At 38.6% G+C, this 23,253-nt stretch overlaps 2 protein-coding genes across 4 annotated transcripts in view; one reads left to right on the forward strand and one right to left on the reverse strand.

Moving 5' to 3' along the window:
• Positions 972-23,115, reverse strand: PAIP1 (poly(A) binding protein interacting protein 1). Of its 3 annotated transcripts, none has more exons than XM_021380917.1 (13): positions 23,086-23,115; positions 22,273-22,374; positions 21,353-21,448; positions 18,889-19,064; positions 15,703-15,891; positions 13,461-13,573; positions 11,550-11,661; positions 10,163-10,288; positions 8,705-8,811; positions 7,545-7,662; positions 7,362-7,416; positions 6,638-6,731; positions 972-2,458 (listed from the first exon to the last, which is right to left on the reverse strand). In XM_021380917.1, exons 2-13 carry the CDS (start codon positions 22,301-22,303, stop codon positions 2,365-2,367), a joined length of 1,311 nt encoding a protein of 436 aa, XP_021236592.1. In that variant the 5' UTR covers positions 22,304-22,374; positions 23,086-23,115; the 3' UTR covers positions 972-2,364. The 3 variants fall into 3 exon arrangements, with proteins under 3 accessions (XP_021236592.1, XP_021236591.1, XP_021236590.1); XM_021380916.1 differs by lacking the exon at positions 23,086-23,115 and adding an exon at positions 22,830-23,032; XM_021380915.1 differs by lacking the exons at positions 21,353-21,448; positions 22,273-22,374; positions 23,086-23,115 and adding an exon at positions 20,175-20,519.
• The window catches only part of NNT (nicotinamide nucleotide transhydrogenase), a 43,845-nt gene continuing 43,690 nt past the window's right edge, over positions 23,099-23,253 (forward strand). The window contains exon 1 of the mRNA XM_021380909.1: positions 23,099-23,225. The gene's annotated coding sequence lies outside the window, so the exon portion shown is untranslated. The remainder of the gene's footprint in view (positions 23,226-23,253) is intronic.

Consider the following 23,253-nt stretch of genomic DNA (forward strand, 5'->3'; position numbering starts at 1 on the left):
GCAAATGGTGACTGTTACAATGCAAAACCTGCTTCCTTCTTCTGCACCCTTACATCTCATTCTACTGTCAGTAATTTGTGTTAGAGTCCTGTGAGATTTCTGATAAGTAGGAAAGATTGCTTTATGTTTAAGGCAAACACAGTATTGTCTTTACTAAGTAAAGGAGAGTTAAAACCAATTTTTCCTTACTGTTGTACTGTTCTAAAGCTCTCACAAACCTTCTTGTGTACGCAGAATTCTCCACTATCTTGAATGAAACTCCCAGTATTCAGCTCTCATTATTTGCCCTGGAAGAACAGGAAAAGCCTATTTTTGTAAGCATCAATCTGAATTGCCTAAAATATACAATTCCTAATTCACATTTTTGTACAAGATGGCTTGGGGTATTTCTTATTTATATTTACATGTGAGACATACATCCTGCCAGCTTGTACAGATAGTATATGTATTCTAGTTTTCATAAAAACACGTTGTACAAGAGGTGCACAATTAAACATGTAAGGCAGAGTCCCCTGAAGAAGCTGTTAACTGATGGTAATGAATTATGAAAATCCTTCTTCCTTGGTCATACTATTGAGAATTCCCATTCTCAGAAATATGTTCTCCACAAGAAGTCTGCTTGTTTAGTCATAAGACGGCTGACCTACATGTGAATTGAAAATTTTGAAGAAAAGTAGGCACAATCTAATGTCAGAGAATGTGTGTGTAAAGTATCTTTATCTGAAAATAATTTAATTTACACATTTCTACTTCTTGGGTTTTCATCTAGAGACTCTGAAATGTTAATATAGATCTTCTGACCACTACTGTCCTACAAATTTTGTGTGTCTCATTTGTAAAAGATAGTCCTCTCTGTAGCTGTATACTTTAAAGAAAAAAAAGGACAGTTACAGGCTGTTAAAGGTAGAAGAAATACAGAAGAATCAAAAAACTTTTTTTTTTTTAAACAAAAAGGCAAAATAGTGAAAATATAACAAAGGAAACAAAGCTAGTTAAATTTTATTTTCCAAAACTCCAACCTAAATGAATGTTTAATAAACACCCAGAAAACAGTGCTCACTGTATTAGCAGACGCACAAGTCATTTAACCAAACGTATTACAGTGAAATATTAACAGAATTATTTACATGCATATTTACAACATGTTCTTTACAGTAGCTACTTTTTGGGAATTATTTCTTTTTTTTTTTTTTTCTTTTCTTTTTTTTTTTTTTTTCTTTTCTTTTTTTTTTTTTTTTGGTAGGGGGTTCTACTTAGTCTAACCAGAAACAGATAACAAGAAACAGTACAACTGAGTTTGGCAACAACAGCAACAATGGAATATTATAGACTAACATGATTATACTGAGTCAAAAAAGAGCAGTCAGCTTCAGAATGTTAACATTTATGAACTACATGAATGTACTCAAACTACAAAATTAAGACAACTCATATAAAATAATTAGAAGAATGGAGAAAATTACAAGCACTGCCAGGTTAGACATGTTAGATACATTCAAAAATATATCGAGCACTGCACATACTCTTGAAGAGCGTTGGTTAAACCATAACTATATTCATGTAGTTTTGAAGAACACGGCAAATTATTTAAAGGATAGTTTTTGCTTGTAAAAGTTAGAAATAAGCTTATCTGAACCACAGATCTTAAAAGCACCTGACTTATAAAATACAGCTTAGTTTTTCACAATATCCCCATATTTCATGTTTATGTGTTCAGACCTCACACAAAAGGGCTTGAATAGAGAAAAGAGGGAAGAAACAAAACAAAACAAAACCATATATCCCCACAAAATAACCCACAAAGCACAAAATCTTCACAAACTACTTCTCATTATTCCGTGATTGAGATCTACAGAGCAGATAAACTGTATTTGGATCATACTCTCCTTCGCAATAAAGAAAAGAAAAGCAACCAAACAAAACAAACAAAAACAACAAGAAAGGATAGCTTATATATGATAAAAGCAATGGGAGAGTTCTACTGTGTTTTCTACAAGCACGCAATTAAAAAAAATCAAATTGTTGTTCTCCTTTCTCCCACAATAGAAATTTCATGGGACAGTTCCACTTTAGTTAAATTTTAATTTCCATTATGATATTTTTAAGATGAATTTTTATTGCAGCCAAAACATTGTCCATATACCTGTACATAAAATAAACTATTATATATACACAACATTTTAAGATACAGGGCATAAGATTACAATTTTTGGCAGATTCTGTTTAACAAAAGGGAAACTGTATCTTTAGTAGTTGGAGAAACTCAAACTTCCTTATTTTGGTACAAACGTTTCAATTTTTTGCATCCCCTTACACTCTAACCATACCTAAACTGCTTTAATAAACATATTTATGTGTAACATCTCACTGCTTTCTCCCATGTTCTGATTCTAGACAGAATTTTTCATACGCTTCTTCAATTTCTGGATCCATCTCATCATCAATGTCATCAAAATATCTACAAAAAAAAAACAAACCCACAACACCAAAAGTAAGTTTAAGTATACACTTTCAGCAACAGTATATTGGTGAAATATTTATGTAGATGTCAAGAATAAAACAAATCTTTAAAAATAGTAGTTAACTGTAATATTAACTAAAAGGGTATGAAGAGAAAAAATAATGGCATGGAGAATAAATAAAAGCCTCTAAGCAGCACAGATACAAATCACTACAGTGTTTGTCACCATTTTAGATCATCTCATGTTGCCTGTTAGGTTAAGGAAGTATCTTGGATGACAGACAAAGTTGTAATACAGTGTAAAACAGCATCTCTCCAAAATTTCCTACTGAATTTGTGCTAATCTTTTTGCAAAAAGGTTAATTAGCATAATCTTCAGTTAGTCAACATCCTAGTTCAAACACTGCATCAACTCTCATGTTTGCATGTGAGCTGGAAAAAAAATTATCATGTGGACAACCTATAGTCCGATTTGTTGATACACATAAGAAGGCACTCTTAATTCATCTCTCTTTTCCATCTGTATTATAGTACCTTCTATTAAATCGTAGACAGCCATTTTTTTTTTTTTCTTCTCCAGGAAAGACCTGTTATATTTAGGCCAGAGAAAGACTGGATTTCATTAATGATAATCAGTATTGCAGAGAGTGAAGACTACCACAGTTTCAAAACAGCACTGAAAAGTGAGGGAGATCAGTTAACAGCTTTCTTTCTCCCCACAGCTACTAGGAAGACCATGGAACACAGCCTCCTGGAAGATATTTAAAGGCACATGTGAGCTGAGGAGGTAATTTGAGACAGCCAGCACAGCTTCACCAAAGGCAGATCATGCCTGATCAATGTGGTGATCTTCTAGGACGTAACAATGGCATCAGCAGACAAAGGAAGGGCAATTGATGTCACCTCCCTTGACTTCTGCAAGGCATTTGACATGGTTCCACAGTGTACCTTATCTCTAAATTGGAAAGATATAGATTTGAAGGGCAGGCTATTCAGTGGAAAAGGAATTGGTGGGATGGTCACAGCCAGAAGGCTGTGGTCAATGGCTCTGTGCCCAGGTAGAAGCCAGTAATGAGTGGTGTCCCTCAGGAATTTGCCTTGGGACTGGTGCTCTTCAGCATCTTGATCAATTACACAGACAGTGGGATTCTGTGCAAGTCTGTAGAGACACCACCTGAGTAGTGCAGTTGATATGACAAAAGGAAGAGACGTCACTCAAAAGGACCTTGAGAAGCTTGAGAAGTGGCCTCGTGTAAACCTCATGAGGTCCAACACAGCCAAGGGGAAAATGCTGCACTTGGGTCAGGGCAATCCCAAACATGTACAGCCTGGGAGATGAACTAACTGAGAGCAGCCCTGCAGAGAAAGACTTAGGGGTTCTAGTCAGCAGAAAGAGGGACACAAGCCAGCATTGTGTGCTTGCAGCTGGAAGGCCAACTGTATCCTGAGCTGCACTGAGGAGCTTGAGTGAGCCCTTGGTTAATTTGCAGATGACACCAAGTCGGGAGGAAGTGTTGATGTGCCTGCAGGTACGAAGACCCTACAGAGGGATCTGGATAGGCTGGACTGATGGGCTGAGGCCAGCTGTGTGATGTTCAACAAGATCAAGTGCTGGGTCCTGCACTTTGGTCAAAACAACCCCATGCACAAATACAGGCTTGGGGCAGAGCAGCTGGAAGACTTCAGAGGAAAAGGCCCTTGGGGTATTAATCAACAGACAGCTGAACATGAGCCAGCAGTGTGCCCAAGCGGCCAAGAGAACCAACAGCATCCTGGCTTGTATCAGAAATAATGTCGTCAGCAGGAGTAAGGAGGTGATCATTCCTCTGTACTTGGCATTGGTGAAGCTATACCTCGAGTACTGAATTCAGTTTTGGGCACTTCACTACAAGAAAGATATTAGGCCCGGGAACGTATCCAAAGAAAGGCATCAAAGCTGTAAAGGGTCTGGAACACAAGTCTTCTGAGGAGCAGCTGAGGGAACGGGGATTGTTTAGTCTGCAGGAGGCTCAGGGGAGACCTTACTGCTCTTTACAACCACTGGAAAGGAGGTTGTAGCAAGGTGGGGGTCGGCCTCTCCCGAGTAACTAGTAAGGGGATGAGAGGTAATGGCCTTAAGTTGGACCAGGGGAAGCTCAGATTGGATATTTGGAAAAATTTCTTCTCTGAAAGAGTGGACAGGCATTGGAACAGGCTTCCCAGGAAAGTGGTGAGTCACTGTCCTTAGAGGTTTTCAAGAGCAGGGTAGCTGTTGCCACTGAGGGACATGGTTTAGTGGGCATGATGGTGAGGGGATGACGACGGGACTGGATCTTAGTGGTCTTCTCCAGCCTTAATGGTTCTATGAAAATGATTCTATGAAAAGAGAGGTGGTCAGCAGGGAGAGGGAGGTGATTGTCCCCCTCTAATCTGCCCTTGTAAGGCCCCACCTGCAGTACTGTGTTCAGGCCTGGGGCCCTCAGAACAAGAAAGATGTGGAGCTGTTCAAGTACATCCAGAGGAGGTCACAAAGATGATCAGATGCCTGGAGCACCTCTCCTATGAAAAAAGTTGAGGGGGGTGGACTTGTTCAGCTTGTAGGAGAGGCAGCTTCAGGGAGACCACATTACTCAAAGGGAGCATATAAGCAGGAGGAAGACCAACTTTTTACATGCTTTGATAGTGGCAGAACAAGAGGAAATGGTATTAAACTAACATAATAGAGATTTACATTAGATAGTAAGAGAAAATTCTTTACTCAGAGGGTGGTGAGGCACTGGCACAGGCTGCCCAGAGAAGTTTTGGATGCCCCATCCCTGGAGGCATTCAAGGACAGGTTGGTTGGGACCCTGGGCAGCCTGAGGTAGTGGGTGGCAACCCGGCGTATGGCAGAAGGGTTGGGAATAGTTGACCTTTAAGGTCCCTTCCAACCCAAGCCATTCTATTATAGGGTGGGTATGTAATCTTAAGAAGTCAGCAGCTGATGACTCTCAGCAAGCATGCAGTTGTTTGAGGTTATTATCTTCTGTGCATGAGTTCCAAACAAGGCAATCATGTGTCTTGTCTGTACTGAGGCCAGAAATGTTAGGTTTCACACAAAATCATGGTAATTGTCAGGGAAATATACAAAAAAGGAATTTTTTTCTTGAGCATTGTGCATTAAATAATCAGTTCTCTTTCTCTTGTGGCAGTGTAGATGCACAGAGAGACCTCACTCTGGATGAAAGCCGCAAGAAATAGCTGACAGCAGATCAATAGTATACATTTGTATAAGCTTTTCTTAAGCTTTCAGCAAAGATGGTTCTGAAGTCAATTTTCATAAAAGCTGAGTCAGTCTTCCACACGCCACTCTTCAGATACGATTTTTTAAATGCTATCTGTCTCCATTTAATTTGGTCTTATAAGCACATCAGTTCAAGTAAGTATTTTTACTTCAATATTAGCCTGTCAATTCCTGATGGCATCCATCATATTCATGCCATAGTTCCTACAAGTACCCTCAGCTAGCTGCCATCCAAGTCTTCTAATTTACTAAGAAAAATATTGATCCGGGCCAGACCTCTTATCACACGTGAAGCCAACACTGAAAATACTTTTTAGATTCAAATCTCTTTCAACAAGATGAATACAAAGCTCAAGAGCAATTTATTTTAGACCCTATTCTTTCTCCTGGTTTCTAATTAGGTTCTTATAAACCAGTATCAGAAAATCAGACTAGATTCTCATCTACGCTTTCCTGTTTTTGCTATTAGGTTGCTTTTCTTGTTTTACAAAAATACTTAACTGCCATGTGACAGGGGAATACTATTTATACTGAGCAGAAAAACTTAGCAACCTCCCCTTTGAAAGGCTGAATATTGTCATAACCTCTAGCTAGGACATATACTCTACTCAGGCTGCCTCATGATGTTTGAAGGTCAGGTGCTTCACTTTTTTTAATGCTGAAAAAAATGCTGCAAGCAAAGTTTGCACCTGTTCAGAAATAACTGAAACTTCATTACAATATTCAGAAGGATAAATATTTGTTTTGAACTTGTGTGATTACAAACCAACATACAGAAGTATTTAACTTCTATTGTAGAGTTGAGCAATAATTACTATTTAATTTTTGCCAAGATTGCATTCTTAAGTTTGCAGTAAGAACAACTAGTATCTACAAAGTTATCTTTAGCAAAGTTATTCTAGAAGTAAACATACAGATCTCCAGCTCCTGACAAATCTGTTCCATTTTCTTCATAATCTGGGAACCAATCCTCTCTTTCAAGCAGCTCTTGATATTCTTCTTGGTAATCTGGCATAGTAAAAAAAACAGATGGAGTAATATACGGTAAGATTAGTCCTCTAAATTAACAATTATCTACACAGTTTGAAAGTAGCTTATTTAATGAAACAATAAATGGAATGAAACAGTAGGAGAAAAATCTACTACAGCATTTTTTCAGGACATCAACCAAACTCTAAGAAAAATATCCATCATCTCACAGAACTGTAAAGGTAGTCACTGATACCTTCATCTCAAATGACACCATGCCATGCTGCATCCATATGATAGAAAACAAATGCTAGGCATTAAGGGACATAATTTAGTGATTTGATGATCTAGAAGATCTCTTCCAATCCAGTAATGATTCTATATGATTGTAACAATGTATAAAAGAAGACAAAGTTTTCTGGCCTTGCAAAGGGACCAAATGCTGAGGAATACTTTGAACTGAAATACATATCCTTAATTTCAAATATCTTCATTTTTTAACCCTGAATAAGGGATGTTTTGTACAATTCAAAGCCAGAAACTCATACATAATTTTGCCTTTTAAATTGCAAGAGTTTCAGATATTTTACAAAGAACTTCATATACACTTCAGCAAGACTACAATTAATTACAACTTGTTAAAGAAGATATACATCAAACAGGACGTACCTGGATCTGCTGCAGTGAAAGGAATGCCATCAGAAGTGTAAAATGTTGGCTCATTCTAAGAATAAAGTTATAGAGTAAATCATATGTATTGGAAGAAGCAGTTGTTTGAAGTTTTTAGCTATACAGATGTCTATGAATCAAATTAAATTCATATTAAATAAAGGAACTGAAGCACATTCTTACCATAAAATAGTTTGGGTCATTTTCAGGAGTAGCTTCTGTATGTGAAGAAGTTCCAAGAACTCTACCCCAGTTACTTGATCGCAGTTCTACTAGTTTCAGAAGCATATGTTTCACATCCCTGGTAATACCAAACAGGAACACCATAGAAGTTAGAATGTTCTTTTGCTAAGTAAGGAAATGGGCATCTGTTATCCTACAAATACTAGACAGATACCTCACAGACTAAGCTCCAAAAATGACCAAAAATTCGTTCCAATCTACAGGTAATTTTGAGTCTTGTTTTTTTCCTCCAAATCTAAATGCTCTGTGTGTCAATTATGATATATTCACTCACTCCACCTCCTCTGCGTTGATGTACGGAGTCCATATGAAATAGAAATTGCTATAGTTTTTCTCAAGATAACAGATCTACAGCACAACTTGAGTAACACATCTTTTTATAAAAGGATAGTAGTTGGGAGAACAGGGAGGAGGGTGGGTGAGTGATATTCGAATATCTAGTTTATGCTGAATTTAGCTCCCTTCTTCACACTGAAATTCTGTACTCAATGGGGCAAAAGTAAGGCCTCCAATACATTAAATATCACCTCTCCTTACTTCCCTAAAATAAGAGATGTTGCTTTCTTCTTTTAAGAAAGTTCATGGAGAAGAGTTCTTACTGAGAAAGAGAGGAAAGGAAGTATCTTCAGTTGTTTCCTTGATTTTTTGTAGCCTGTACTAAGACTTTGCCAAAAAGGTATGTCCAAAAGGAAAAAAAAAACCAAACAATAAAACTGTATTCCATTTTGTCCCTACAATTATAGTCATTTAAATACCATACTTAAGGCTTAAATTCTGGTTTATAAGTATAAACAAGGAGATATCATTACTATTATATTTATACTTGCTTTTAGAGCCTAAAGCACTTAAGAGAGATTTCAAGACATAAACGTCATGAATCACATCTATTAAGACAGAGAATAAAAACAAACAAAAAAGCAAAGACTATCAGTTGAAAAATACCGCATACTTGCTACAAAGTTACGCAAAAGGACCTCAATTTTTGTGAGCAGAAGTTTTTTAGTGAAAGCATGTTTTGGACGCATTCAGTATTCTTGAGGATTTTTAAGCTGTTCTGTTTAGTAAAACAAACAAAACAAAGAACAAATTTATCTTTCCACCTGCTACAGTTCGCATCCAATACAACATTTTCAATTCTCTGAATCACTTCAGTCATATCATCTTTTCCTTTTTCTTTCCAAGCATCTTCTAAAACAGAGCCTGTCAACTAAAGACAAGAGATGAGTACATATTTTTAAAAAGCAAATTACAGAAAACTTTAAGCTGTCAACATAGTAGGGTCTGTAACATTCAGACAATAAAGTAGGATTTGATATATGATAGAACATTTTGCTGAAACAAACAAACAAACAACCCAAGAAAATGAAAGTGACAGATCTTAACTTCTCAGTACCTTTCAAAACAGAAAGCATGCCCCAACCCTACAATTTATTCAAGTTGGTTACTGTTTTCTCTCACAACAAAAGTGGCAAAAGAACTGAAAGGTCTGCTTACTCCTTTGCTTCTGTTCTATTGCTCTTGTATGTGACCTTGCATTTTAGTACTTTTGAACTAGTATATAACTTTTTTTTTTTTAATTTGCTCAAGTTCATCATGGTATTAATGAAAGAAAAGTACACTTTGTGTTACTGACAATGTAAGGTATGCCTTTATGAAGCCCCCCACACATTTCCTCTATTGCAGTTTTGTTTCCCTCATCACTCTCAAAGCTGAGATACATCCATTATCTCAGAAATAAAATGCTGTAAGCATACATTTCCTTATCTATCAGGGCTTTTAAAAATAATATTCTTCCACTACCCAAAACCTCTCAATTTTCTCTTCCCAACCTTCAAGCACTTAAAAAAGAAAAGGAAGCAAAAATTCTCATCTTTCTGATAAGAAACACTTCCATAAAACATGCTACCTTCACTCCATGCATTTCAGAAACACAATCCATTGACTTAATGCAATGCTCATTTCTCTTTTGAGGCATTCAGCTAAAGCATTCACAGGGCATGGAATGACATCACAGTGGGCATACCCAAAAATGACAGTTGCTCAATTCCACTAATGTTCATGTTGATTAGGAAACTGACCTCTTTCCTTTCACCTAACCAATTCTGAACTTATACTTACCCGTGATTATAAATCTCTCTATATCAAATCACTGATCTGTAAAAGGAATTGTGATATGGTACGTCTGCTAGCCTGGATCTCAAATCTGTGACCAAGGAATCCATCTACATTTTGGCATGAAGAAACAGGTTTTCACTTGACTTTTCTTTCGCTTTCCCTGATTTTTTTTTTCCTATCTTTTCTCCTCTCCCCAGTCCACTTCCAGCTTGGATTCAACAGCAGGAACCGTATATGACCAGATCTCATTCTCTTCACTTCCCATTGTATGTATTGGTGTACTCTATTTTTACTTACCCCAGATGAAGAAAAATCAAAGTATCTTAATATTTGTATTTCAACTACAGTATGATTTACATAGAATTACATAAACAAATAGTGCTGATGAATTTCACCCGCACCAACAAAACTTCATTATTTTCTTCATTTAAAACTACTCTCACCTTCAACAGCTTCACTGCACATATCAAATTACTGTCCACAGGATTAGAGAAAAGCGCATTTAGTAATTCTCGAAGGCCTTCTTGAAGAATTTCTGCTCGTGTAACCTGTCCCTTTGTTCCTTTAATCTGCAAAACATCAAAAAAATACTTAAAAGACTTAAGTTTCAGAAATTAATTCAGTTACATTTTCTCTCTTAAATGCTGTGTGATTAACATAGTTAATTACTTGGTGATTAACACAGTTCAGCTCTTCATCTGGAAGAGCGTACCAACTAGTGCAAATATTTCAGAACATAGACTGAGTAATATTCTTACAAATCTAACCTAAGCATAATAATGCACTTCTAGTCTTTTCTTTCTTTGTTACTAAATTGATGAGAAAAGCTGCAAGATGCCTGGCAAATAGTCTGCATCATCCCAAACTCTTGGAATCTCAGTTTTTTTTCTGATACCATATCATGCTTCTCTACAGCTGTAACAACCTACTTCTGTAAGACATTCATCATGTATTTTAGAATTATAGAAAATTGTTTAAAAATAAGAGGGGTACTCCACAAAACTGGACAGCTCCCTGCAAAAAGTAGATTTCAAAGCCCACTTACATGTAAAAATGGAAGAGCTGGAGAATTATTTTCTTTCCTCGCGATATAAGAACATTTTTACAACATCTCCTTAGATCATACCTTTGAAATACTCCAGTAAAAAAAAATATTGTCAAGCATATTACAGAAGTTGGTGACTTTACTGAACTCACAGGTATAAGAGTCAAGTAAGGTTTTTATGCACAAAAAATGTGTACATACGCACCACACATATGACAAACTGATCAAAATAGAAGATTACATGCTTCATGCATAAGCCAAGGATTCAAACCTTAAGAAGAAATCCCACTAAAGGTCTCAATTTCTAATTGTTCATATTGAAAATTCCCCCACCATCCTCAAGCATTCAATAGCTCCTGCTAGTGGCCAAATATTGAGGTACATGTGTTATTGATCGTAGTCTGCTTTTGATAGGTTTTAACACCTAATAGTTTTGCAAGAGAAAGGAAAATATCAAAGAACTTAATTCCAATTTCTCCAACAATAAAAGTAGGTATGACCAGATAAGTTTTAGGTAAGTTAGTTTACAGTTGGTTCTTTTAATTAATTCTTACGTTTTTAAAAATAGTGTCTTTATACATTTTTTTCTTTTAATGACCCTATTTTTACTTATTTGTTTATTTGACACACAGTTAAAATGTTTTAAAGTTTTTTGACTTATTCACTTCTATGTAAAAATGCAATAAAAACAAACAATACCTGAAATGACACCTCTCATTTCAGTATTTGCTTAAACACAACAAAAAATTAATGAAGAACCACCTGAAAAAGGACTTTCTTCCTACCTCTAGGTTAAGGTAAAGTTCACCTAAGAAGAGTACAAAGGCATGAAATTGTTTTCGAGTAGCCTCATCTCCTTTTGCAGCTTCATCTCTGTTTTCAAACTCTGCTCGACACCTGAAAACATTAAACAAAATCATAACATTATTGTCTGTAGGCATCCTAACACATACAATGTGCTACTTATTTAGTACAGTGCTAAGAACTTATGAACTGTGTTAAATCTGTTACATGTTGAATCTTGGGAAGTATGATTTGCGAAGGAAATGAAAGGACTTCACAAAGACAAAGCGGTCTATTGTCCTCCGTAAATAAATATGATGACATGATTGTGGTTTCAAGCACTGAGATATCAAAGACAAATAAAGATACACCTATTACAATATGCAAGTTTAACACAGGCATCTAGATGTTAACAGAAATACAGGAGGTACTGAAATACATCTTCCATTTTAGGGTAGTGCTCACATTGCCATGTATGCCTTTACACTTACTTGATAAGTTCTTTATGCCACAATTTTAAATGACAGCTATGCATAACTTAGTTATAATTGAGGGTGAAAAGTGAATACATTTAATAGCACTTATAATTTAAGATAATACGGCTGCGACACAATATTTTTAGTCTTCAACAAGTGTGTCAAGAATAACGCTAGTTTACACTGCAGTTTAAAACCAGTTCAGAATAAAAGGAAAACAAGACAACCTCCAACGTATTCTCAATGCCTACACACTGAGATTAAGAAATGGACTCAGAAACGTCTGAGAAAACAGAACAATTTAAGGAGTTGAGATACCACATGTCAGATAGAAATTTGGGCTGAGAAACAGAATATGTATTCTTATAGTTAGTCTTTTTCTCTTCACCCTATCCCAATTTCATCCACAGTAGATGCAAAAAGCATAAGCAACCTTAAATTGGCATTATTAGGGTGCTAATGTTATCATTAGGTTGGTTTTAAAACCAGTAATCACTATTAGCAGGGATTTCCTTCATTATAGTGTTCACGTAACAACTGTAGCTAAGAAGACAAGATAAAAATGATGATTTGTAGTGTCATTAGGAAGGAGAAATTGTTCATCTCCTTTGCAACAAGAACAATAATTATTTTCAGCTTGTCCGTAAGGTACTGCTCCTGATTTTCAGAAATTCATTTTGATTAACCTTTAACCTTAACATGCTTTTGCTCATAAATGTCAATGTACTAAGTGAAACTTTTAAATTAGGACTGAAGCTTAGAAAGCCAAAAGTCCTTAAAGAGAAAAGGATTATTTTAAAAGACTCCTGAAGTAAAATGCATTAATCCTTCAAATGTCATGCACTAAGATTTAAAAGGAGACACACCCATTTAAAAGATTTTGCATCATGTAATCTATGAAGTCTGATCACTAAACTGTAAGCCTCTAAATTTCTGAAAATTGTGGATCATTCTGCATTTTATGTGTCTATTTAATGTACGTAAAGTGATCTAGCTGATCAATGAACAAGCTTTACACAGCAAACGCAACTTAGATGATCAATGGAAAAGCTTTACACAGTAACTCCATCCAGTTAAGTAATTCAGGAAAAAAAACAAGTCCCAGTAAGAGTCAAAGGACAAAGACAGGACAAAGAAAGTCAATAAAAGTAAGTACATTTTTAGGATACTTTTGAAGTAGACTAGCTTTCAAGTTTACTCTATTATTTGGTACTGAGTTCAGAAGAGACTACAGAATCCAAAGAGTCCTGTTTTTGTATTAAAAAAATAAAGCATGTATATATTCAATATCCAGTATGTACCTCTGCCTTAATAGCTCTCAATTTTAAATCATTTTATTTTAAATACATACTTCTTTAGATGGTAATTAAAGAGTTATATACAAAAGAAGAAGACACATAACCTAGCCATGGGAAGCATGGACGCACTGATACTTACCTTTTAAGTAACAACTGTCGGAAGTTCCCACTTTGTGGACTAATGGTTAGATGGTGAGATAAATAGTTACACAACCTTGCTCCCATGTAGGAAAAGTTTGGGACAGATGTAGCCTTTCAAAATAAAAGTGAATAAATAAATTATTTGTACAGGTAATGATTAGGTTGTAAGGAAATACCTTTAAAATCATTTTAGAAAATGCTGTTTAACAACAGTTGATTAGATCACTGAAAAGTAGAAGATTAATTATTACTGTTTGTAACATTAATTTTCATACCTCCTCACTCTGCTGTATCATTTCAGAACACAGACATTCATTATACTGTGATTCTGTAGCTATATGCCATGCATATTCAACTCTACTTCTCCACTTTACTCTATACCAAAGAGTGTCTAAAACTTACTTACAGACTGTTTATTAAAAAAAAAAAAATCTTTAGAGGGCATTAAGACTACTTCAGGGACGTGTACTTTCTCGAAGAGCAAGGAATGATTAAACAAAAAAAAACCCACTTTGATGCAGTTTCAGAGCTATCTGTTCCAGAATCTACATTTGGCAGTAGAGTATATGCCTAGGGAAAGAATACAACATGACAAGGAATGGTATATATGTAAATGGATTAGGATGAACAGAAGGAAGTAGATGATTTATCTTCATACACTGCCTGAAATACCTGACCCTCAAGAAAAGGCAGAACTGCACAGGATTTATTTTTTTCTCCCTTTCATCTTAGCCTTTTTCTTGCACAGATCTACTATCTATAAATATTCTGAACTGGATTTAATTAGTATCACTGAAGCAGATACTTATAAACACACTTTGGCAATTGTAATTAGTTTTGTGATGAGCTGGGACTAGAAAGCACAAATACATGAGCAGAAGCTCAAGACAGAAAAACAATAAAAGCACAGTTGATTGACATTCAAGTGCTATCATCTCCTGTCATTAAAAAAAAAAAAGCCCTAAAATCTTATGTTTTGATATTAGAATTTAAAACAAACAAACAAACAAAAAACCACTTAGATGAATTTCACTTCCCACATAAACTTATGTTTCAGATTGTTAACACTCAGCAATTTTCAGTTAAGAAACCAACAGCCAAACCACAATATCAAGCCTGTTTTAAGCCAAGAGATGATGTGGCAAAATTAAAGATTTGCATTAACTGTGAGTCAGTTTATTTAATGTATACAAAAGTTTATTATTTAGATGAATTCTTGTTTTTTCTCTTTCAATAAAATTATACTGAATACTTTTTTTGTTTATTCACTGTCCTCCATATATCCAAATAAAGGATGAGAAAATGATACTGCCAAACACAGCACTCGTTTGGCACTTGTATAATAAGAAACTGCATGATAATAAGAAACTCAAGACTCTGAGTCCTGTACGTGAACCAACCAGTCATGCAGCTTCTATATAGTCCAGAGTATTTCACAGTAAAAAGTCTGCACTCAGATGAGGAATATAAGAGATGCTCACATTCTTCAAGTGTTTGAAAGCAATCAACTCAGCAAAGTGGGAGACACCCAATATAATAAATAGCAATCCCAAGTGTGACTGCATTCTCTGTAGCAAGCCCAAATGACAGGAACAACAGTTCATTTGCTTGGATTCAACTGTTCTCTCCAATTGCTTCCCCAATTAGTACAGAGTTCATTTTAAGGTCTCTGTCCTCATTTCCACAGCCATCAGTGGGACTGGACCTAGCTATCATTAGACCAACAATGAAGAAGAAAGGCTGTGTGTAAAAGTATATTTTCTGAAGGGTGATATATACAGCAGGTATCTAGTTAATTGTTTAAAATTTCAGGGAATTAGAAGAATCTAAGCATTATGAAGAATATATTCTGTAGGAAAGAATCAAAACATATTACTCAGACATGGCTTAAGAGTTACTTTGATACCTGCTATGTATACGCAGCAACTCAAAGATAACTCCTTTAATTTAGTGCTCCCACCAGAATTTAGCATGTAACCTGGAAGATTAGGATACACTGTAAAGGCAACTGAGACACTGGGTAAACTTAGCAATGAGTCAAACATTCGACACTCCAGCTATCATTACATTGTATTGAACAAAATCCTTCTCTGCGTGTTCCAGACTAAAGAGAGAGAATTAAAACCATTAAAATGCTACACAGATAAAATTACATAACAAATAACACTTTTGCGCAGGTCTTGTACACCAGGTAACAAAAGGCATTGTATCCATGTTATGAAACAGAATACACAGGCTACCTGCTGATAGATGAGGTCAACAAGCTCTTGCAAAGCTTCATCTGTAATGACCCAGCCATTCAGCATTTCAGCAAACTGTTCTATTTCAGTTTCAAAACAACCTGGTTGCTCAGTGAGATGGTTTAGGAAGTCTTGTACATATTCTGCCAAAGTCAGATAGCCACCATATCCATCTTCAAAGGAAGAATCCTATGGCAATGAAGAAACATAGTAATTAAAAGAACCTAAAGTTGTTACATTTACCAGCTCCAGAAGCAACCACATAGCCCGTAGTTACCAGTAACTCCTGATGCATGGCATGCGTGATAGCAATTCTTGCTACCTGGTTCACAAATATTTTTAGAGAGCATAAACCTCAGTACTTCAGAAAGCTTCAGCAGTGCTATCATCTTAAGAACTAAGTAACATGCTTTTACAGAGACTAGGGTCTCCCAGACAAGCATGCCAATAGACTTAAAAAGAAATAAAGAATAACACAAAACAAAGAACAACCAAATTACACAGTTTGCTAAACTGGATGTAAGCTTAACAAGCTAACATGTAAGTATACCTTCTAAGAATAGAACTACCTAACACAGACTCTAAACCCTTTCTTCATGTGTGCACATACTGTGCTGCAGATAAATGAATTGTAGAAGGAAAAATAACTGGAAATTGGAAACAAAATATTTTGCACTTACAGAGAGTGCCACTGTGCTCCAAAATAAGCAAGAGAGGGAGAAAATACAGAAATATAATAAATACAGTATAGTATTCCTATGCATAAACTTAGGCCAGGAAAACTGATCTTCTAAAGCTAGCGAAGCTGCATTTTTTGGAAATGGATCAAAGACAAGAAGACATGAAACAGAACTATTTAGGTGGTATTGCATTAATTTGCAGTTACTGAGGTTGAAAAGCAGACAGTAAACACACCTGCTCCCTAAAGAAAGGAGGAGCTAGCACAATAATACTTAACCAGTGTTTATGCTCTCAGTGATGAAACAGAAGACTGCTAATTTTGTTCATTCAAAAATGAATGTTTGTAACACTTCAAAGTTTGATACTGTTCCAGGATGATTACAACGCAAGTACACAAGAAGAATAGCATAGGAAAGAATGTATTTTGTGATGTAACTAGTAATCACATATACTTTAAAAACTAAACAGATTCAGTTCAGTAACTTCTAGACATAAGTCACATTTCTTACTGGCAGATTTTAAGATTTAACAGAGAACAAAGCACTACATACTGTATCAACTAAATGAAAATTAAGCAAATTCTTCTTGGTTATTTTTAAATAGTTGCTGGCAAACAGAAGGCTGTAAGTTTACACATTCATTACATATTTATGATTCAAAGCCATGAAAGTCGAATAGAAACTTTCCATTAATTTCAATGATTTCTCAGTCTAATTCCTTCCTTTTATGTTATCATTCACAATGAAAAAGGATGTGCAACTAATATGAAAATCAGCAGTTTGCCTCTCTTCTACTAGGAGTCAGTTCATAAGCTGAAAGAACTAACAACAAATAGGCTAAGCAGGTAGTAAATAACCCTCTGATTTACCTAAATTTAAAAATCAGAAAGTCTATATGAAAGATCCATGAGCTAAACTTGTCCTCAGGCTGTTTCAGCTAGTGTGCCAAATACCATTTTCTGATACCTAAGAAGTATTCACAACATTTCCATTCAGACACTGACAATTTATCACCAGTTTGATTTCTCTTCAGACTTCTCAGGAATAAGCTTTTTCTCCTTCAGATTATATACATTCATCAAGCTTACAACAAAGTTAGTGAAAAATTAAGTATAAAGAATGTTGCACATACAAGGTCACATATTTGAGTTGTATGTATGAGGTTAAGTGGCATGGAAGCACCACCAAACTGGAGATGAACAGAATGATTGAATTTTATATAGACACACATAGCTATTATCACAATGTACTAAAACACTATAAATCAACAGAGTGTTCCTAAGAAAATAAATGCTTAATAGCAAAAGCACTGTGTACTTTATAAGAGGAATGTGAATTTTCAGGTCTAAAAACTCCTGGGAACATTACAAACGTGATTTGTCATTTGAATAGTATTAATTCTAAGTCAAAGAAAGCAGAGTTTCTCAAAACTTTGTTTTGATTCCAATTTTAAAACTCACGATGAAAACCTGTGTAAAAACAAAGCGCGCTAAACTTACATTTTACTGCAAATCAACCCAGTTAATGAAGTTAATTCAATATGAAAGATCACTCTTCATGACTAGGGTCCCCGCAACATTTCAAACACACTCACATAAATGGTCTAGATTCTGCTAGGATTGTGAAGTTATTTTTATTAAAAGCTGAATCACTTATAATATATTCCTACAACACAGCAATGAGGAGCTCCCACATGCTTGCATGCTTTTGCAAAATTGTGGAAAAGCAACACCGCTGGCCTCAGGAGTCTGCAATTATACATACGCAAATATATGACAATCTAAATGGCATTTTCTGGTCTTGAAACTGAAATCAGTATTTACAGAAAATGTGCAAGGTACTGCGGCAAAGTAGTATTTTTCTCCTATCTTAGCCATTCATTGAAGCATGTTTGTGTTGGCTTTTTGCTAACAGTTGTTCATTGGCCATAAGTTTGTACCATCCAGGACAGTCATTCTATTCAGTAAGCTGGCAAAGCAGGTAACATCAAATAGCATGATTTTACTGATAAGAAAAAGAAATATTAAAAACACCTAACACCATGTTTAGGATTCAACGCAAGTTTTTTTTCTATTATTTATTCAAAATTCAGTTTCAGTGTAGTTGCTTATTATCACTTCACTGCTTTTGTATATTTTTAAAGTTTAAGTTAAACCTTCATCTCCCGTGCTGCTTCAAAAACTTGAGAAATGTGCATAAAAGCACAGCTAAGCACTGTAGACATAAATGCAACACAGGCAGTCTCCAAAAAAATAGCTTATTTGGATATTTCTGGAGTCAATGTCTGGTGTAATCAACAAGGAATGTGGTTATCTGCTGTGAACTTCAGAAAAACACCCCACGCTAACTCATGTACGCCATAATATCCACCCACTATCACTTTACCTTGACTCTGGAGGTTATCATCTGAATTTCTGGAATTTCTTAGGCAAAGGTAGCCTTCAAGATGTCAAGAAAGCAAAAAAAGTAAATTGCAATGTGCTAAGAAGAGAAGATTAACACTTACTGCCAAGCTCTGATTGAAGTTTGGATTGTATCCTGATGGATAAAACTCAGGTGCTTTAACTGACAACTTTGACATTGCCACAGGAGTCACAGCCACCTGAGGTTTTGCCATTTCTGGTCCAGAAGTAGGAAGAGAAACTCGTGATCCAGATGTGATTCTTGTCTGTTGTAGGTGCTCTGAAAAGGTTTTATTAACAGCTTCTCTTAGACTTTGCTTGGTTGCTACGTGCTCTCACATAATACACAACTTTCTTGACCTTAAATATACTGTTACTTACAGTATATACTTTCAATCATACTTAATCTTATTTAGACATTTTTATTGCTTTTCTCAAATATACGTAAAGTTTTCAATTCTGGAAACTCTGGATGCCTTTCCACATTAAAGAAAGCGAACACTCTCACTTCATGTGAGAGTTACAAAAAAGAAAAGGAAAAAAAAAAAAAAAAGAGGGACAACCTCCCGCCCCTGCAAACACATTTTCTGAGAGCTACCATGAGAAACCAGCGAATCTGCTTCTGGTATGCCTCCTTTCCTTGTGGATTTTTCATAGATTTTAAATACAAAAGAAAGATTTCAAAGGTCGATAAATAGCAGACATCACTAATTTTTAACATACTCCTCCAAGTCCTTCTTGTACATCATTCGCAAAAAAACCCCAAATCCACCGGAATAATATTTTTAAACCATATTTTGCACATTTCCAAATACACAAATCACAGAGCAGCTCCTAAGATTATTGAAAGGGGAATCTGATACCTACATCTTAAAAGTTAACGAATCAACAAGGCCTCGAGCTGCATTTGGCTTGGGTTTATGCTTTGACAAACCTTTAGGCCAGAGTTAAGACTTCTTCAATGCAAGGAAGGATGAGACCATCTGCGGTGGGATTAACAGATGGATAACACGCACGCACAGATGTGTGCGCACAAAAGGGGGGCAGGGGAACGTTGCGCTAAGGCTGCGATGCAGCATTACGCCTTTCCCCGGGTACAGGCCCACAACGCAGAAACACGACAGCTGCCGAAACGCGCAGGGACCGGGCTCCCTCCTGGTCCAGGCCCGTGCGACGCCGACTGGGACCCGCCAGGAACACGGGCCGCGGAACGCAGGCCCTCAGGCCGCGCCGTGCTGCCGGCCGGGCCGGGGCGCGGCGTGGGGGAAGCCCTGGTCTCGATGGGACGGGGAAGAGGGGCGAGTACTGCCAGCCCCGGGGGCCGCTCCCCGGCACCTGCGGCGCCACGGTCCGGGACGAGGGCCCGTCGCACGGCGCGGCGGCCCAATACCTGCGCTGCCAGTGCCCAGTGGCGCCGTCCTCGGAGGCCGCAGGGGCTCCTGTTGGGAGAGGAGGCCGCTCGTTTTGTTCTGCTGCTGTTCGACCGCGCCGGAACCGTGCGAACCGCCGCCTCCGGGGCAGGCCCCGCCGCCGCTCTCCGACGCACCGCTAAGAACGCTGCCTCCGCGGCCCCGACCTCGACCGGCACCGGGAGCTCGGTCAAAATTCTCGGCCATACTCGGGCCGGGGAGGCTCAAGCGCTTCGAATGGGGCGGGGGATGGAAGCCGAGCGGCGCGGCGCCAGGTCCCGCCTAGCCGCGGCCCGAGCTCTCCACTTTCAGTTTCACCCCGCCCGCAGCGCCCCCTGCCGACCGCCCGCACGCCGCACGTCGCCATAGCAACCCCGGCGCTGCCGCGGCGCGGTGCCGCCCCGCAGCAGGTGGCAGCGCGCGGAGAATGGCGTCGCCTGGCGGCGGACCGCCGCGCCCGGCTACAGCGCTCAGGCGTGCAGCGGGGACCCGGCCCAGCGCGGGGCTGACCGCCGCCGGCCAACAGGGGCTGACCTAGCAGCCGGCACGGGGCACTCCGGCCGCGCTTCTCTCAAAAACCTTGAAAAGGTTTTAAACAGCATTTTCAGAAATCTTGTTATTGATTCCTACAGGAGCACAGCGTGAGGCAATATGCTAGCACACCGCACCTACAGGCGCCTCATTTGGAAGTGTCACACCGCCTCCTGCACAGACGGCTGTTTTCCTCAAAAATGGGGGTGTGGGGAAAAGCTGCAGGCTGAACTACAAGGTAAAATTAAGCCAACACAGGCCTCCAATGCAACAATAAAACCGTGTTGGTGAATGGAAACTTATTTTCCTGTATAATTTACACATCAGATCTGGCAACAAACACGTTTAAAGCCTTCCACGCCAGCAAGACCTCACTGTAGAAGACAGGCCATGTAATGCATTTTGCTCTTATTATCTCATTAGCTGTAAATGATTCAATTCGCACGCCCCTTCACAACTTCTCACACCGATTTTTGTTCAGAGTTCTGCTCTGTTTGCTCTGTGCGCTCTGTAAGTTTTGCACTCAGGGAGAGAACTGCGCACTGGGCTGTCCAGCACCCGCTGCCACTGACAGCCCAGCGCTGTTTGTAGTTTGCCTCCCAGAACAGCTTGACCCTGACCTTCCTACCTGGTGTTTCCAAAGCCCAATCCAAAGATTCGCGTGTTGGTTCCAACTCAGGTGATGATTCACAAGGATGAAAAATATGGGAGCCTGTATGAAAACCTGTAAGAAACCAAAACAGTACTGTTCTGTATTTAAAATACAATTATTGTGAAAGCTTAGAAGGTATGTCCTTGCTTAGTTTATTGTCAGATCTTACTATTTTGAATGTAGATTATAGAATGTAAAACACAGTTAAGATGTATTATTTCCTTGAGGTATGTATTGGACTGATTTTTGGTGAGACAAACTTGGCTAGATAATAAAGGTGACACATTTAGAACTAATTGGGTACATGGGAAAACTGATCCTATGCAAGTGTTGCTGAAAGTGAAGTCTGACAAACAAATCAATCTGAACTGCACAACTGAAACCAGAACAAGTATTGGAAGTTTTGATGTGTTTTCAAAGAATTAGACTTCACTTATGTAAACAATTGACAAAAATAAATGTGAGCAGTATTATCAAAGCATTACAGAAATTAGCTACTAAAATGACTAAATTAAAAATACTCAGTGCTTTCATTTTTTCAGTCCTGGTTTTAAAGTCCATGTGTGACCTCTGGTAACAGTTGTGGACTCTGTCTTACCAGGAAGAGAGAAAAGCGTACATTAATGTGAAAAGAGAAGTTGAGACTCTCAATCTTTGGTTTCAGAATGCAGAGGTCTTAAGAAACATAATAGTCCAGGCACCACCACGTTTAATGCATCTATCTTTCAGTAAAGTAAATCTCATGAATTAATGTATATATTGGTGAGGAATTAAATACCTCAGGTTATCATTGCAATGCCAGACAACTTTTCATCTTTGGTCATAAATGTGAGTTCTTTTCACTTAATAGACGTTCTCTATCACTTTAATATAAGGAGCATTTGGCAGCTACTTACACTGCAGAGCAAAATGTGATTCCAGATCCATCGTTTCTTTTCAGATGCACAACTGAAATCTGTGTGAGTGGGAACCCAACTTTTCCTTCCCAATGCAGAAATCTTAAAAAAAAAAAAAAAAAAAGATAAGGGAAGCCAAAATTCTAATTCCCAAATTCTACCTGCAATAGCCATCCTCTTTAAACAATGCCCGCAGTTCTGCTTAGAACGTGCTGCATGGTGCAGCATGACGCATCCAGGCTGGCCCAACAACCGCACCAGAACTCTCCCTGCACGCGGTGACAGCTGCTCGTGCTCGCGCTGCCTGTCCCTGCCGCGCTGCCCTGCAGCCTCACGCCTCGCCAGCAGGCCTGCACGAACCTGCAGCGCCCGGTGCCAAGCAGCCACTGACAGCAGCTCCGTCACTACTCAGACCACAAGCACTCCTACCGTATTTTTTTCAACTAATGGCGTTATTTCTAGTTAAAGAGAAGATGGGGCAATCGCTCGCATGTTTTAAAGAAGAACACGCTTAGATAACTGGCATTACGGCTATCCCCAGGACACCCATGAGGTACCTTGCTGCAGCGGTCAGCAGAGCCCAAGCCACAAAGGGCGCAGCAGCACATAAGATGAACTCTAAAGGGGTACTTTCTCTGAAACGTGTTTTGAAACAGCCGCCCCGCCGCCCCACGGCTGCGCTAACGGCTGTGCCAACGGCCGCCGCAGCGCTACCTCCGCTGCCCCCTCAGCGCCGGGCGGGGCGGTGCGCGCGCCCCGGAACACCTCACGGCCGCCCCGCGCCCGACTTCAGCGCGGTCACGTGACGCACACCTCTGTCCGCGCGCGAAACGGGGCCGCCGCGTGACCGACTCCCGCGCTCCCCCCAGTCCTTCCGGGCTGTCCTCCCCCATCCCGCTCCGCTCCTCCCCCGCTCCGCCTCCTCCGGGCCCGCCACGCCGCCTCGCCCCAAGGTCGGTCAGTGCCGCGGCGGGGCCGGCG

This window comes from Numida meleagris, chromosome Z (genome assembly GCF_002078875.1).
Source record: "Numida meleagris isolate 19003 breed g44 Domestic line chromosome Z, NumMel1.0, whole genome shotgun sequence".
Lineage (NCBI taxonomy): Eukaryota > Metazoa > Chordata > Aves > Galliformes > Numididae > Numida > Numida meleagris.